Source organism: Amblyomma mixtum, chromosome 3 (genome assembly GCF_055824585.1).
Source record: "Amblyomma mixtum isolate Tamu chromosome 3, ASM5582458v1, whole genome shotgun sequence".
Lineage (NCBI taxonomy): Eukaryota > Metazoa > Arthropoda > Arachnida > Ixodida > Ixodidae > Amblyomma > Amblyomma mixtum.
Window position 1 is genome coordinate 218,146,986 of NC_143014.1, and position 12,514 is coordinate 218,159,499.

The 12,514-nt window shown below is 47.5% G+C and overlaps 1 protein-coding gene and 1 pseudogene across 3 annotated transcripts in view; one reads left to right on the forward strand and one right to left on the reverse strand.

Moving 5' to 3' along the window:
- Positions 1–3,657: 3,657 nt before the first annotated feature.
- LOC149353694 (4 kDa defensin pseudogene) lies at positions 3,658–5,415 on the reverse strand (annotated as a pseudogene). Its single transcript, XR_016289333.1, has 3 exons — positions 5,410–5,415; positions 4,177–4,273; positions 3,658–3,855 (listed from the first exon to the last, which is right to left on the reverse strand). The product of XR_016289333.1 is annotated as a 4 kDa defensin pseudogene (transcript).
- A 4,769-nt stretch (positions 5,416–10,184) lies between these two features.
- The window catches only part of LOC149353695 (defensin-2-like), a 77,628-nt gene continuing 75,298 nt past the window's right edge, over positions 10,185–12,514 (forward strand). The window contains exon 1 of one of the 2 annotated variants that reach the window (XM_089582734.1): positions 10,185–10,595. In XM_089582734.1, the coding sequence (XP_089438860.1) occupies positions 10,502–10,595 (94 nt within the window). In that variant the 5' untranslated portion in view covers positions 10,185–10,501. The remainder of the gene's footprint in view (positions 10,596–12,514) is intronic. The other variant, XM_089582732.1, reaches the window with a different exon arrangement.

Below are 12,514 nucleotides of genomic sequence, written 5' to 3' on the forward strand. Positions count from 1 at the left end.
TTCAGTCTCCCTATCTACCAAGTAATATGAATGTCTGAAATCTAAAATAAGCTTGACAGGCGATGGAAGTGATGATCTCATGATCTCCACATAATGTGTGAGAACATCGTTTGTCACGCTTTCGCATTTGCCCTTTATTTTTTCTTCGTCACTGGTTTGTGTCGTGAACGCAGAAGAGTTCAGCGCCTTCCTATCTACCTCCGTCTAGCTCACTTCGCTTTTTGTTCCCGCTGCCAGTTAAACATATTTGGAATCGCTTCAGCTCTGTTGCTGCGGTAAAGTACGACATCGTACAACAACTCCGTGATCTAGTGTTTCTTCTTCGAGGCAGGTATTTTTTCACGCTCCTCCTCTAATGTACGATATCGCGCTAGCGTAATCTATTTCGCTGAGGCTGCATTACATTGTGTGCTTTCTCTTACTAAAGAAGCAAAGCTTTGTGATAATGCGCAATGGCCTAAATATACCTGCGCAGAGGGCACAGTTTTGCAAAATATAGTCCTCACGGAGGCATTCCCTCTGATTCAATTATTTTGTCAAATTTTTTTCAGCCCACCAGATTGTGGAACAATTTTTAGAACGCAATATAAGCGAGGACGCGAATCACCAGACTGAAGACCCAGAAGACGCAAATTCTCGCAGAATGTGAAAACCATTTGAGATGCTACTTCTCTTCGACCAGCTACGTCTGAGCTATACGATATGACAGGCGTTCACACAGGTAGCGAAGACGAAGCGTCCAGCAACCCTGAACGGTGGTGTAGGTGATCGAGAACATGACGCCAGCATTATTCTGACGACAGTGCGTTGAACCTGTGATGTCGTGGCCTACCGAATGACGCCACCGCTGCCACAGAAAGCAGGAACAAATTTGAATCAAATAGTCAGGTCTCAGTCCTCGAATAAACTTTGTGGGACGATTGCTGTAGTTCCAGGGAGGCATCGGTGTTACCCGAAAAAATGTTCCCTCAAAAGTGACGAAAGCAGCCCAGCCTTCTCAGAAGTAGGAGACATGGGGTGGGAGAATGTGGTGCGGTGATGCCGTCATAGAGACGGTAACAAATGTGTAATTCTCAGCCTTCTCACGAGACCAGTGTGAACGTAAAAAAAGCATGAATTTCGCTGCAATTATACACAGCTCTCTTAACGGACAATTACTTGATATTGCTTAATTTCAGGTAAGTGCGCTTTAGCGGAGTTAACTTTCGGAAGTGTAATAGAGGTCAGCAGTATGCATACTAGCCCACTATATTAACGGTGAGACTTAAATCAAAAGGCACCGTAAAATCAAATATTTTCTTTTAATTAGAAAACTTCTGCAGAGTACCTACCTCTCATAGCCTTTTACGTTTCCTCCAAGCCACGCATCCGCTCTCTTTCAGTGCTGTGTGCTCGCGGGAAGAGGTAAACATAGGACTAGCGGACCGAAAGTCAATTTGAGGACGCACAGTACTCAACCTGAAGCTCACAATAGTTTCAAGAGTACCTATACGCCAGATCACATCGGCACCAACACCAATTTCACTAGTTTTGTGTACCACCTTAACCACTCAATTTCAGAACTCACAGCACACAGCCTGAAGCTCGCAATAGTTTTGAGAGTATCTATACGCCAGTTCACATCGGCACAAACAACAAATCCACCGGTGTTGTGTACCTCACCAGGACGACGATTTTGTGTCGATCCTCCTTTCGAGATCAGACGCAGCGGGCAGGCTTCGCGCACTTGCGCGGGACATCACGATTGCCGCGCGGAATTCCGGCCAATTTGACAATTCACGTTTAAAATGAAGATTCTCGGCTACTGGCCGCGGCGGTCGTCGGCGGTGAAGGCTTCCAAGGCACTGCTCTGATTCTTGCGTACTTCTGGCCTGCATGATAGGCTGTGACTTTAACGAACGCTGACTTTCTATGTGACCTCAATTTTCTGTAACTCTCCTTTCTCTTTCATTTTCTTTTGTCCTCTCACCCCCTCCCCCTCGTGTAGGGTAGCAAACCGATTATTCTACGGTTAACCTACCCGCCTTTCCTCTTATTCCTTCTCCTCCTCCTCGATGAATCGCTGAGCACGTGGCAGATCTCCGCGTGTAAACAGGGAAAGTACTTGAAACGAGCTTCTAATGATGTGTTCTGTTCATATGGCATCATATAGCAAATAAATACAACAATTTTAAAAAACCGCTCACGCCTTTAAGCGAAATTGAATGTTACTTTACTAATATATTGTACGCTCTCTTGTAATCTCAGTACACGATTTTGCATAAATTGCTGCCTACTGCTGCTTGACGTTGGCCATAGTAGCTATTCAGCTGGATATAATCGTGACTTAAAGTTACCAAGTGACCATTTAGGATGCTATGAATTGAAGTGCTAAGTAATCGCCTAACCCCACGTTTTTATTGTTTTTATTACGTCACTAATAGACGAGACAGTTAAGCCAAAAACTCTTTTGCAATATTGGCGGTATCATTGAGAGCATTTGGCTCAGTACCCGCAAAGACGAATCGATTGGCGGTTATTTCACGCTCAGGGACCCGAGTGCCGCCATTATGATGCGTCTCTCTAGAATTCGGAGGTTTCAGTTTCGTGGACGGCGCGAAATTACCCTTACTGTCACCGTTGTCTCAACTCTGTGTTCCGATTTAACAGGCCATGATCTCGTGGTTGGCGCCCTAGCCCCGCTTCGCGGACGAGGAACTGTGGATATTCAAGTATTCGTGGCTCCACTCGGGCACGGGCCAACGTTGGCTCAGTTATTCTTCCGATACCGCTTCGGATGGTGGTGGCGAAAACACTTATTAGTCCAAAAGGACGTCCCCTGTTGCGCGAAGGGGCCATAAATTTAGAGCTCCTTTGGTTTTTGCTGCTGTTCTACCAGCCGCCCCTGGTCTTGCAGGATGTGGTCAGCGCTGCATCCTATACTGCTCAGGGTTCGGGACTAAGGAGGCTGCTTGTACTAATTCAGCAACCCATGTGGTCGTATATGGCGGCCCATTTTCTCAGCCAGAGTGAAAACCAATTGAGAGGTCCGCTGATCAGGGGAGCGCGGCGTGACGCCCTCGTCATAAAAGCGCACAGTTTCGGGGAACGTGAAACATCTACACATCTCACTCACACTGGGAGCTTTAAAATACGAGCTACTAACGCGTCACGTTCGCGTTCTACCGTTGTGCGAATTTCTAGAACCTACCATGAAAGTCATTGACTCATTTGGTCATATTATCGGCACGAATTCGACGAATGTGAATAAAGGCGATGACGGCGTCGAACTATGAATTGTAACATGGCGCAAGCACCTAGCCGTTCAGGATGAGCCGCGCTATAAATGCAAGCGAACTGTATTTATGCGCGATTATTCTCTGTGCATGTCCCTAAAGACGAAATGCTAAGGCTGCACGCGATGAAGTTCCGAAATAAATAGGCTCAGTGCTTATATGGAGCGGTAATGACATCTACCGTTTGCAGCTTGCATCATTTTGGTTGCAGAAGAGTAACTGCAGTGCTGCATCGGATGGTGATCAATGCTCTGAATTTAATTTTTTTTCTAGGTCTTCGGAGTAGTGCGATGAGTTGTTCGGGCAAGAAAGCACATCACAGATTTTGAGTTTATTGTGACTATTTATTAACAAAAGATTTGGTCACCTAATTCATGGTGACGAGGGTTCGCATTGTCGCCAGCTGAGTCCCAAAAGTATAAAAAATTGACAGTGCGTCATGTGTGCGCTTATGCCTGTCAACGCACGCACGTGGAGGTCTGCTTCAAAGCCCCGGCGCAGTACCCCGCACGGCGGCGAATGCTGCCGCAGTGGCGATGACATGCGCGCTGGTTGAAAGGGCAGCCGAATCCCCAGCGACCTGCAAAAAAAGGCCGCAGTATTTATAAAAGTGTATTTAGGCAATGAGGGAGTGCCATTGAACTGTTCAGAGGCCAAAAAAAAAACATTGCACAAAGAAACACCAATAGCACTTCATTTACAACATCAAGAGGGAAAGACCGGGATATGTTGTGTCTGATAGCTCGGCTTCACACTTCTGGGCACTTAGTTTTTGTTTGTTTGTTTTCAAATTTGGGACAAATTCACATTAGCGATGGAGGAGCCTAATACTAATGCCTTTTGCTGCATTGATATCGCTAATATTTCGTGTTGGCGCTTCATAGTCTGAAAAAGCACTCACGGACTCTCACGTGGGCGACTTCAGCTTTGTCTTCTAGCGAAGCTGTGACAAGAACTCCTGCGAGAATGAGATGAAACAGCGCAGCTAAGTCTCCTTCCTAAAGTACGTTCGTGTTTCAAAAATATTAAGTATGCCTACAAGGTTCACATTTTCTCTAGCAGTTATTCTCACTTGGAATTTTTTCAGAAGACTTTTTGGAGGGCATGATCAGAGTGTTTCGAAAAGGCATGAGTAAGTTATTCCAAAATTACGCAGGAGCATGAGCACCTAAGAAGATTGATGAAAAAATGTTCAACCCCCGAATTCCACGTAACGCATTTTCACACATGTGCTTTACAGAGGCATATCTCGGTTCAAGACTTTATGTGCCTCTCATAATTTCTCCAAATTACCAAAAAAAGTTATTTTCCGAGATTCCGAAATTCGCGCACCATGCAGATCTCGGCAAAAGTGTGGACAATGAGAACTAGGCCGTTCTGATAGTCAGGAACAAGACATAAAAGAAAACCTCGAATACTTCCGCTGTCACCCCTATCAAAGGAGTCCGTGTCTCAAGTCGACACTATTGGTTCACAGCCAGACAACTCTCTGCAGAGGCGATTAAGAGCTCACAATTTTCAGGTAGCACACATGCACATCAGTTCTATGTTTGAAGGAAAAGGCAGAGTGCCGCTGATGTTCTGCAGGACTGCATCAGCCAAACAACATTTCGTTTACTTTCGGTCGGAGACGATTCACAGATTCTATTTTTACATGTTGCATAGGCATGGTTGTTAAATTCGAAGTGTGAGAATCGGCAGAGGCCCTAAGGCTGGTTATATATAAGAAGGCATAAGCCCGTCCGCTCACTTTGTGAACGCAATCGCCGCGCGCTGCCGCGTGAAGTAACCTGATGAAATGCAGCCGTCAATTCTACCGGTACATGGCTATACGTAGCCGTGTTCGGGACCCCGCCGCACCCTTTCTGATATACGCACTGATCCGCCTTAAGGGTATGACTGGATAGCTAGTTGGTTAATCCCCATATATGCAGAATTGGTGTTTCTTTACTTAACATTGATAGATCCCTGGTAGTGCCTTGGATGGCGATGCTACTGAGGATAATATGCGATATTTGAGCTGGATGAAAGGTATGCAAATAAATGATCTCAATTTGTGCGGCAAAAAACTTAGGGGGACACTTAGCCTCCACCTTTAAGGCATGACTCGACAGCGTTAATAGTTGTTTCCTACCTTCATTCTCAACTAGTGCCGCTTTCTAATTAAACACATTCATTGCATACATTAGCGGGTATACTAGACTATCTGCTACGCAACAAGACGCACAAGGTCTACCTAGCAGAACGAACGTAGCCGGGGCAGCCTGTCTGAATCGCAGTGGAGGGAATCTCCGTTTCGATTCCCAACAAATTATCCCAATATTCTCTTCAGCACGTGCAATTTACTTTACGCTCTTACATGGCGTAATAATATTTGAGTCTTGCTAAGACGTCGTAATCACAATTTAACTCAAGCTTTAACTTTTTTCATTCCACAGCTGAACGTGTGATGTCAACACCTCTCAACCAATCCAGATTTTCTTGACACGCCAAAGGCAACAACTACGGCGGTTCCTCCGCTGAACGGCAGTGCAATGCTTTCGCGTAAAACCGTTTGCATGTTTATTGCCTTGCAGCCATAGACATCTAGTATTCGCTTGAAAGCACTGCTTCTTCTAACACTACGCGCTCTCCGCTGCTACTTTCGCGACGCCAACACTTTATTTGCTGTAACGAACAAATATCCTCCAGTAGGCAAGCCCTTTCTACGTGGGCTTCCACAGTAATGCGCAAAGCCCTTATTTTTGTCCTTGCCTCTTCTAGCACACCCAGACAATGTCAAAACTTTCCAGACAATGTCAAAACTTTCTGCTAAACGCACAGAGGGAACCATGAAGCACTTTTCCTCTCTTCAGTAAATGAGCCATGCTTGGTGGGACTAGGCGAGCTACCCAACATCAAGTGACGTTCCTCGCGATTCACAGCGCCTACGTAGAGCAGTTAATCAGTTTCCCATCCCCACGGACGCACCGAGAGACATATCAAGTTCTGGCAGACAGCCTGGCTCCGGTCCAACGTCTGGCTGCATGCGTATTTTTGCAATCGCTGTGCACGGGCAGAACGCGGCGTTGGGGTTTCCCGACCCAGGAAGGCGGTTGGAGGAGGTCGTGTGCTAGGCGATCTCTTAAAAACGTCAGTGGCACTCAGCTGTCACTGGTTCAGACACCAGACACTAGGGCAGAAAAATTATGTTTCTGCGGGGCCCAAGACAGTGCAAGTATGCGTGGTACATCTAAAACATAATTTGGTAACTTTCCATCTATGAAACAGACAGCAATAAGGCTTGCCCGGACTGTAGTTGTAAACAAAAAATACAGCGTTTTTCCTTGTTTTGTTTTATATAGAATCAATAGAAGAGAATACATGAATATAATTTGGTGTTACACTTGCCATATTAAAACTATAAGGGTGAAAAGGAGCGCGGTCGATGCTTCTGAACAAAACACAATCTCTCTCCTTTTTATCTTAGTTTATATGGAGTAAATAGCAGAATTTCTATTCCGACAGAAAACGGCGCGCCAGGGCATAGCCCTCTTCCCTGTTCGGATGTGTCCAGGGGCGCTATGCTGGAAGGCCCGAGTTTGCTGAAACTCGGAATCTTCCCGAGCTCTGGCGACGCCCTCAGATGAGTGAACTAATGGTAGCAAGACAAAATCCCACCCTCGTCACGCCTCCAACTTCATTGGGTTATCTGGATATATTCCGTGCTTTATCATCACATCGGCGCCACCTCATCGGCTTCTTGGGCGGTCTACAAAGAACGGGTCACGTGAGCCAACCGCCGGTGCACTTTTCATTTGTGTGTCGCTCCACCAAGTGCACTGCTTGTGCAATTAGACACACGAGGTTTGTTGAATTTTATAATGCACTTAATACACCTTTATAAGCATTTTATAGTGTGCAAGATTTGGATTTAAAGCGCTTTGGAGTGATTTATGCATTATTAAATTTTGCTTTGTACCCCGAGGGAACGCTACCAACGCCCGTCATCAGCTGACCGCCAATGGCGACGAGGTACATGTGCAACGCTACGGAAGTAGTCCGCAAAAAAAAAAAAAATAAGGAGAGGTGTGTCACTCCGCGCTGTTCTGTGGCCGTGTGGTCTAACGCGTCGCTCCGAAGAGTCGACAGGCAATGGGAGCGCGTGGGTTCAAATCCCGCATGGTAAAACTTTTTTATCTCACATTTTTTTTCATCGCAAGTTGAATTTCGCGTGACTTGAATGAGAAAACTCGTTTTGTTCAGAATCGCTTGAATATTATGCCGTGTTCTGAAATGAACTGCATGCATCTGTTCATTTCATGCATACCGCGTTAAGGTGAGCTGTCCGAAATTCGTTGTCAATGAGCTCGCACCGGCTTTTGGTCAGCAGTGGCGGTTATCTTCCCGATTCTGCAGCATTGTGAATATACTTTTTAGATGCAAGTGAGAGGTGTGTGCGAAAGATGACATTCATTCGTCGGATTTAATTAATTAGCACAGTGGTGAGTGCTCTGCAGTGGCCCGATTAACAAGTGGCCATCTGCAACTTTCGACCTCGCCGTTGCCGAGGAGCCGACTTTTTTCTTGTGGGCCTCTCTTAAGGTACCTGGCATGTTATGAATTGTTCTGTGGAACCGGTTAGCGGCTGATCCAGTCTTCGCCAAAAGAGTCTGGGACCGACTTTGGCACTGTGCTGTAGAGTAGCCCAAAGGACTTGGCGAGAACAATTATTTTTTACTGATTGCAATGTTCAATGAATAATGTGCCTTCCTCGTGAAATAGTTGGCCTTCACCATGTCAGGGCTGGACTTCGAAGGGGCCTTTACGCCAATGTAGGTCTCGTGGACGCATCCCACGACGTCTGTGATGCCGCCGCGCAGAAGGAAACGCTCCTCAACATACGCACGCTCGGCCGCAGTCGTGGGCAAAGCGAGCCACCGCTTCTGCACAGCCGCGTCGATAAACGCGTCGGAGACATCCCTCACACAGCGGCTCACAGTGCTTTATTGGCGTCCAATAAAGCGGTCGGCGCCGACGCTTCGAAGCTGCCGGTCGCGAAGAACCGGAGGGCGCAGAGGACCTGCTCTTCGACCGAAAGCGAATGAGGCCCGGTACGCACTCTCCGCAGGCGTGGGTCGTCACCTAACTATTTACACAACCATCGTACCGATTTTTTGGACAGGCGAAAATGTCGCTAGAATTCGTCGTCGGCCAAGGCAGTAAACGGGTCCAGCCAGCCGTACTGACATTTGCCGTCAGAGGAAGCGATTACCCAGGCTGCTGCTGCTGCCGCCATGACAGTCCCGAGATGAATTCGGGGCACTTCACCGTTCACGAGTTTAGCTCCGAGTTCACCTGTCAATCAAAACCATTGGTCACGCCCCCGGTGTGCCGTACATAAATTATAGGCGTACGCGCTATGGGTGGGCCACTCCCAACATCCCTGCCGGCTACAGGTATGCTGCGCGGCGGTGCTCATTGCTGACAGACATCGACGATGTTGACCATCGAAATATAACACGAAAAACGGACGTCATCGATAATAAATCTAAGCACCTCTGCGAAGGACACGCAACGTGGCGAAAGCCGCCGATTTCTTCGCTCGCATACCAAGATTGCACAACACTATAGCCTGTTGCAACCACGTAAGACACAGCACAACGCTGAAGGCGCGTCACACCTGCTTGCAAGGCGTCAAACATGGAGCACGACGACGAACCGGTGCTTGGAGCACGTCCTACTCCAACAACATCGCATCACAGGTGTTTGGCTTGGCCGTCCTTTCATCGGTGATAAAGCTCAGCATCAATGTGTCAAACACATCTGGGATCGACAAACGATCGCTGCTCCAGACCCAGTGCAATAAAGAGTTTGTAATTTCTAGCACGCAAGCACTGCGTACTTCACAACCGTAACACCTTTCTCTGTTATAAGTCCGATTCCATTATTACAAACAGGATCCCTCACCTGCCCGAATGATATTAATGCGATGTCCCTGCGGTATACAACGGCGATCGACGTTAGTGACCAAACCAGTCCGCAAAACCTAGCAGTGCGCAACGTTAACAAATACTACGCAGATACGCGCGCCACCCCCTTCACAGCTTTTAGTCAGCGTCTGATGACATAGGATGAGTTGTGTCGCTGGGTAGCACGCTCTTCGCATCCGCGGTGCACTAAAGAGGCGTCACACACAACAGGCATACGTAATGAATCATTGAATACAGCCAAACATCAATTTTTTTTTCTCACACCGCATCACAGCCGCTCGCACGGCCAATTTCTACCGCTGAGATTCGCCAAGAGCGTACTAAAAGCAATGGTTGGCCATAGCGGGGTGCGGCAGCGGCCGTAGCAGCGGAGAGCTCCACCTGGGGTCACTGCAGAAAGCAGCAGTGACGCGGGGGTGCAGTGAAGTTCAGTTTTTTGCTTTTGTTTATTATGCAAGTCAGAAGACGCATGACTGTTATATTATGATATACGACACAATAAAATATATTATCGCAATGGCCGAAAAATAAGACAGATTCAGCGTGTAGTAGTTGCCCAGTATTTCCAGTCGAAGGCAGCGCTACCGGCGGCGTGTCAGCGCAGGAGCTCTCTCGTTTTCGACAAGGTGGGCTGCCGCTCTAGTTCGTATGCAAGCCACGCTGCAAGCAATTGCCACACTATCGCCTCTAGCGGCAGAAAGTGTCAAATCTTTGTTAATTCCCTAAAGCTATGCTTTTCAACAACGCTTCATTGGATCCAGATTTTAAAATACATTTGGAGATGAAAAAAATGTTCATAATATCTGTTGCCTTTTAACGTATTCGAGAGAAGAGAAAGGGTTGATACAAGAGTGCACCTAGTGCGCACCGTTCGTCTTCGGAAATGGAGAGACAGATAGAGCTGAAAGAGAAGACACGCCTTTGACGCGCCCGAAAAGGCGTGTCAAACAGCTAGCGGCGAGTGTGCAGATAGATAGCAGAGAAGTCACGATTTCGCGATTGCTGATATGGCGCTGATAACTTCAGGCAGCGCTGCGGCCTGGTATTGCGCAGTGTATTGTGTTTGAAGTGTGAAACAGGCGCGCAGGGTGCGCTTGTATCGCCTTTACGTGGCTTTATCTCTACATTTTATTGTCCGCTGCCTGCGCACGTTCCGCGCTATCTTCGTTCACTGACTGCCGTCATCGCAAACTCGGATGAAACTCGGGCGAGCGCCAAACTCGGGCCTTCCGGCATAGCGCCCCAGTGTCGCGGATGAAACCGGCCAGGTTGTGCATGGAGGTGAGGAACGATGGATGGACCATCATGGAGGAACGATGGACCATCATGAGCCTGCAGAAGGAGACAGGTCAATACGATACGGTGTTCACAGCCAATATTCGGTCTTGCCCCTTCTCATCTCTCCGCTTCTGGGTTATGGCAAGTGTGAAAAAATTCTCGTAAGAAGTAATTATGGTGCGTTCTCTACATATTCCCGTCTGTGGGCTCTTAATCCTCGGAAGTTTTTACAGCATGAAAACGCACGAAGCTGCGCTTACGCATTTAAACGCAAGTGATGCAAAATAAATGGCAGAAGGCCTCCAGAAATACTGCAGAAATGGCGGGTGTCGACATTTTGCGCGCGATTGCTGGAACCGAAAGCCGCAAGCAGCGCATAGGCGCGAAAACGAGCCTGTGAGACGCCCAGATATGCAGTCGAAGGTGGAACTTGAAAACGGGCTTGCCTCTCCAGACCACTCGGCCGCTAAATCAAATTAGCTTTCTATGGTTAATCCGCTAAGCCGGTAAGCTTGTATCTAAGGGAAGTTATGGGGTATAGGAATGTTACACAGAGTTGGAAAGACGGTAGGGAGTGAAAGAAGAAAAAGAGCGGTGGCTTTCAAACTCCGCATTTATTTCCAGGAGTGACACCAACAGCAAGGCTTATCATAAGCACGGATCATCATGACGTCATAAGCACAGCTCATCATATCAGTAGGCGAGAAATACACCACCAATTCGAAGAAAGCGCGAATTGCTTCCCTAGGTGGTTATTCATGTTATATAAAAAAATACCGAAATCTAAGACCGTGAGCAGAAGCCCCGCTGTCACAGACCACACTCCGAGTTTCGGTTCTGGAATGCAGATCCGAACCTGGTGTTATTTTTCACATTACGCCCGTTTTTCAACCAGGTCGAACACTCATAAACAGCTTAACTCTTTATGTGCCACCACTGCAGCCACAACGTACCTCAGCCACCAACCTCCTATATGCATGCACAGAGCGGCTGGCAGCCACGGTAAGCGGTGACGGTAGGAAAATCGGAATTAAGCGTAGGAGACTGTAGGCGCAAGCGTAGAAGCCACATTTAACTCCCCACAAAGTTCCTTAACATACGCGCTGTTATGAAAAATAAGCTCAACAAATTAATGAGACTGCAAATAACGCCGTGTGGCTGAGAGCACAATTCCACGCTCATGCCACGCAGAGCTCCAAACTCGTGATTACCTGCCTGAGTTTACGCTACTTAGGGATAACATTGCATAAATGGGATGTCATAATAATTACTGCACCAACGCTCGCTTTTCGAACCTCACAGACTCATCGAAACGCTAGATCATCTGGCTAACCAGTCTCGAGCATGCGGATGCAATCATGTTTTCGCAAGCACCGTTCACAACGACAATGTTGTAACCACCTTATATTTACCGATGAACGATGAGCTCTGTACTCTAGCAGTGGCAGCCGCCGTGGTGGCTCAGTGGTTGTGGCGCCCAACTGCTGACCCGAATGATGTGGGTTCTATTCCGATCGCGGCGGTCGAATTTCGATGGAGGCGAAGTTCTATAGGCCCGAGTACTGTGCGTTGTCAGTGCACGGTAATGTACCCCAGGTGGTCAAAATTTTCGCAGCCCATCACTACGGCGTCCCTCATAGCGCCAGTTGCTTTGGGAAATTAAACACAAATAAACCTTGATCCAATCTAATAGTGAGAATTCAGTTTCCTTAACTACGAAGCAATATGAATGTCTCAAATTCAAAATAAGCACGACTGGCGATGACAGTCGTCCAGGATGTGGTCAGCGCGCTGCATCCCCCTGCTCAGGGTTGGGGACTACAGAGGCTGCTTGTACTAATTGAGCAACCTATGTTTCATTATATCAAGCGTCATTTCCTCTGCCACAGTGAAAAAAAATTGAGAGGCCCGCTCATCAATGGCGCGCGGCGTGACGCCCTCGTCATAAAAGCGCAGTTCCGGGGAAGGCGAAACATCTACACATCTCAC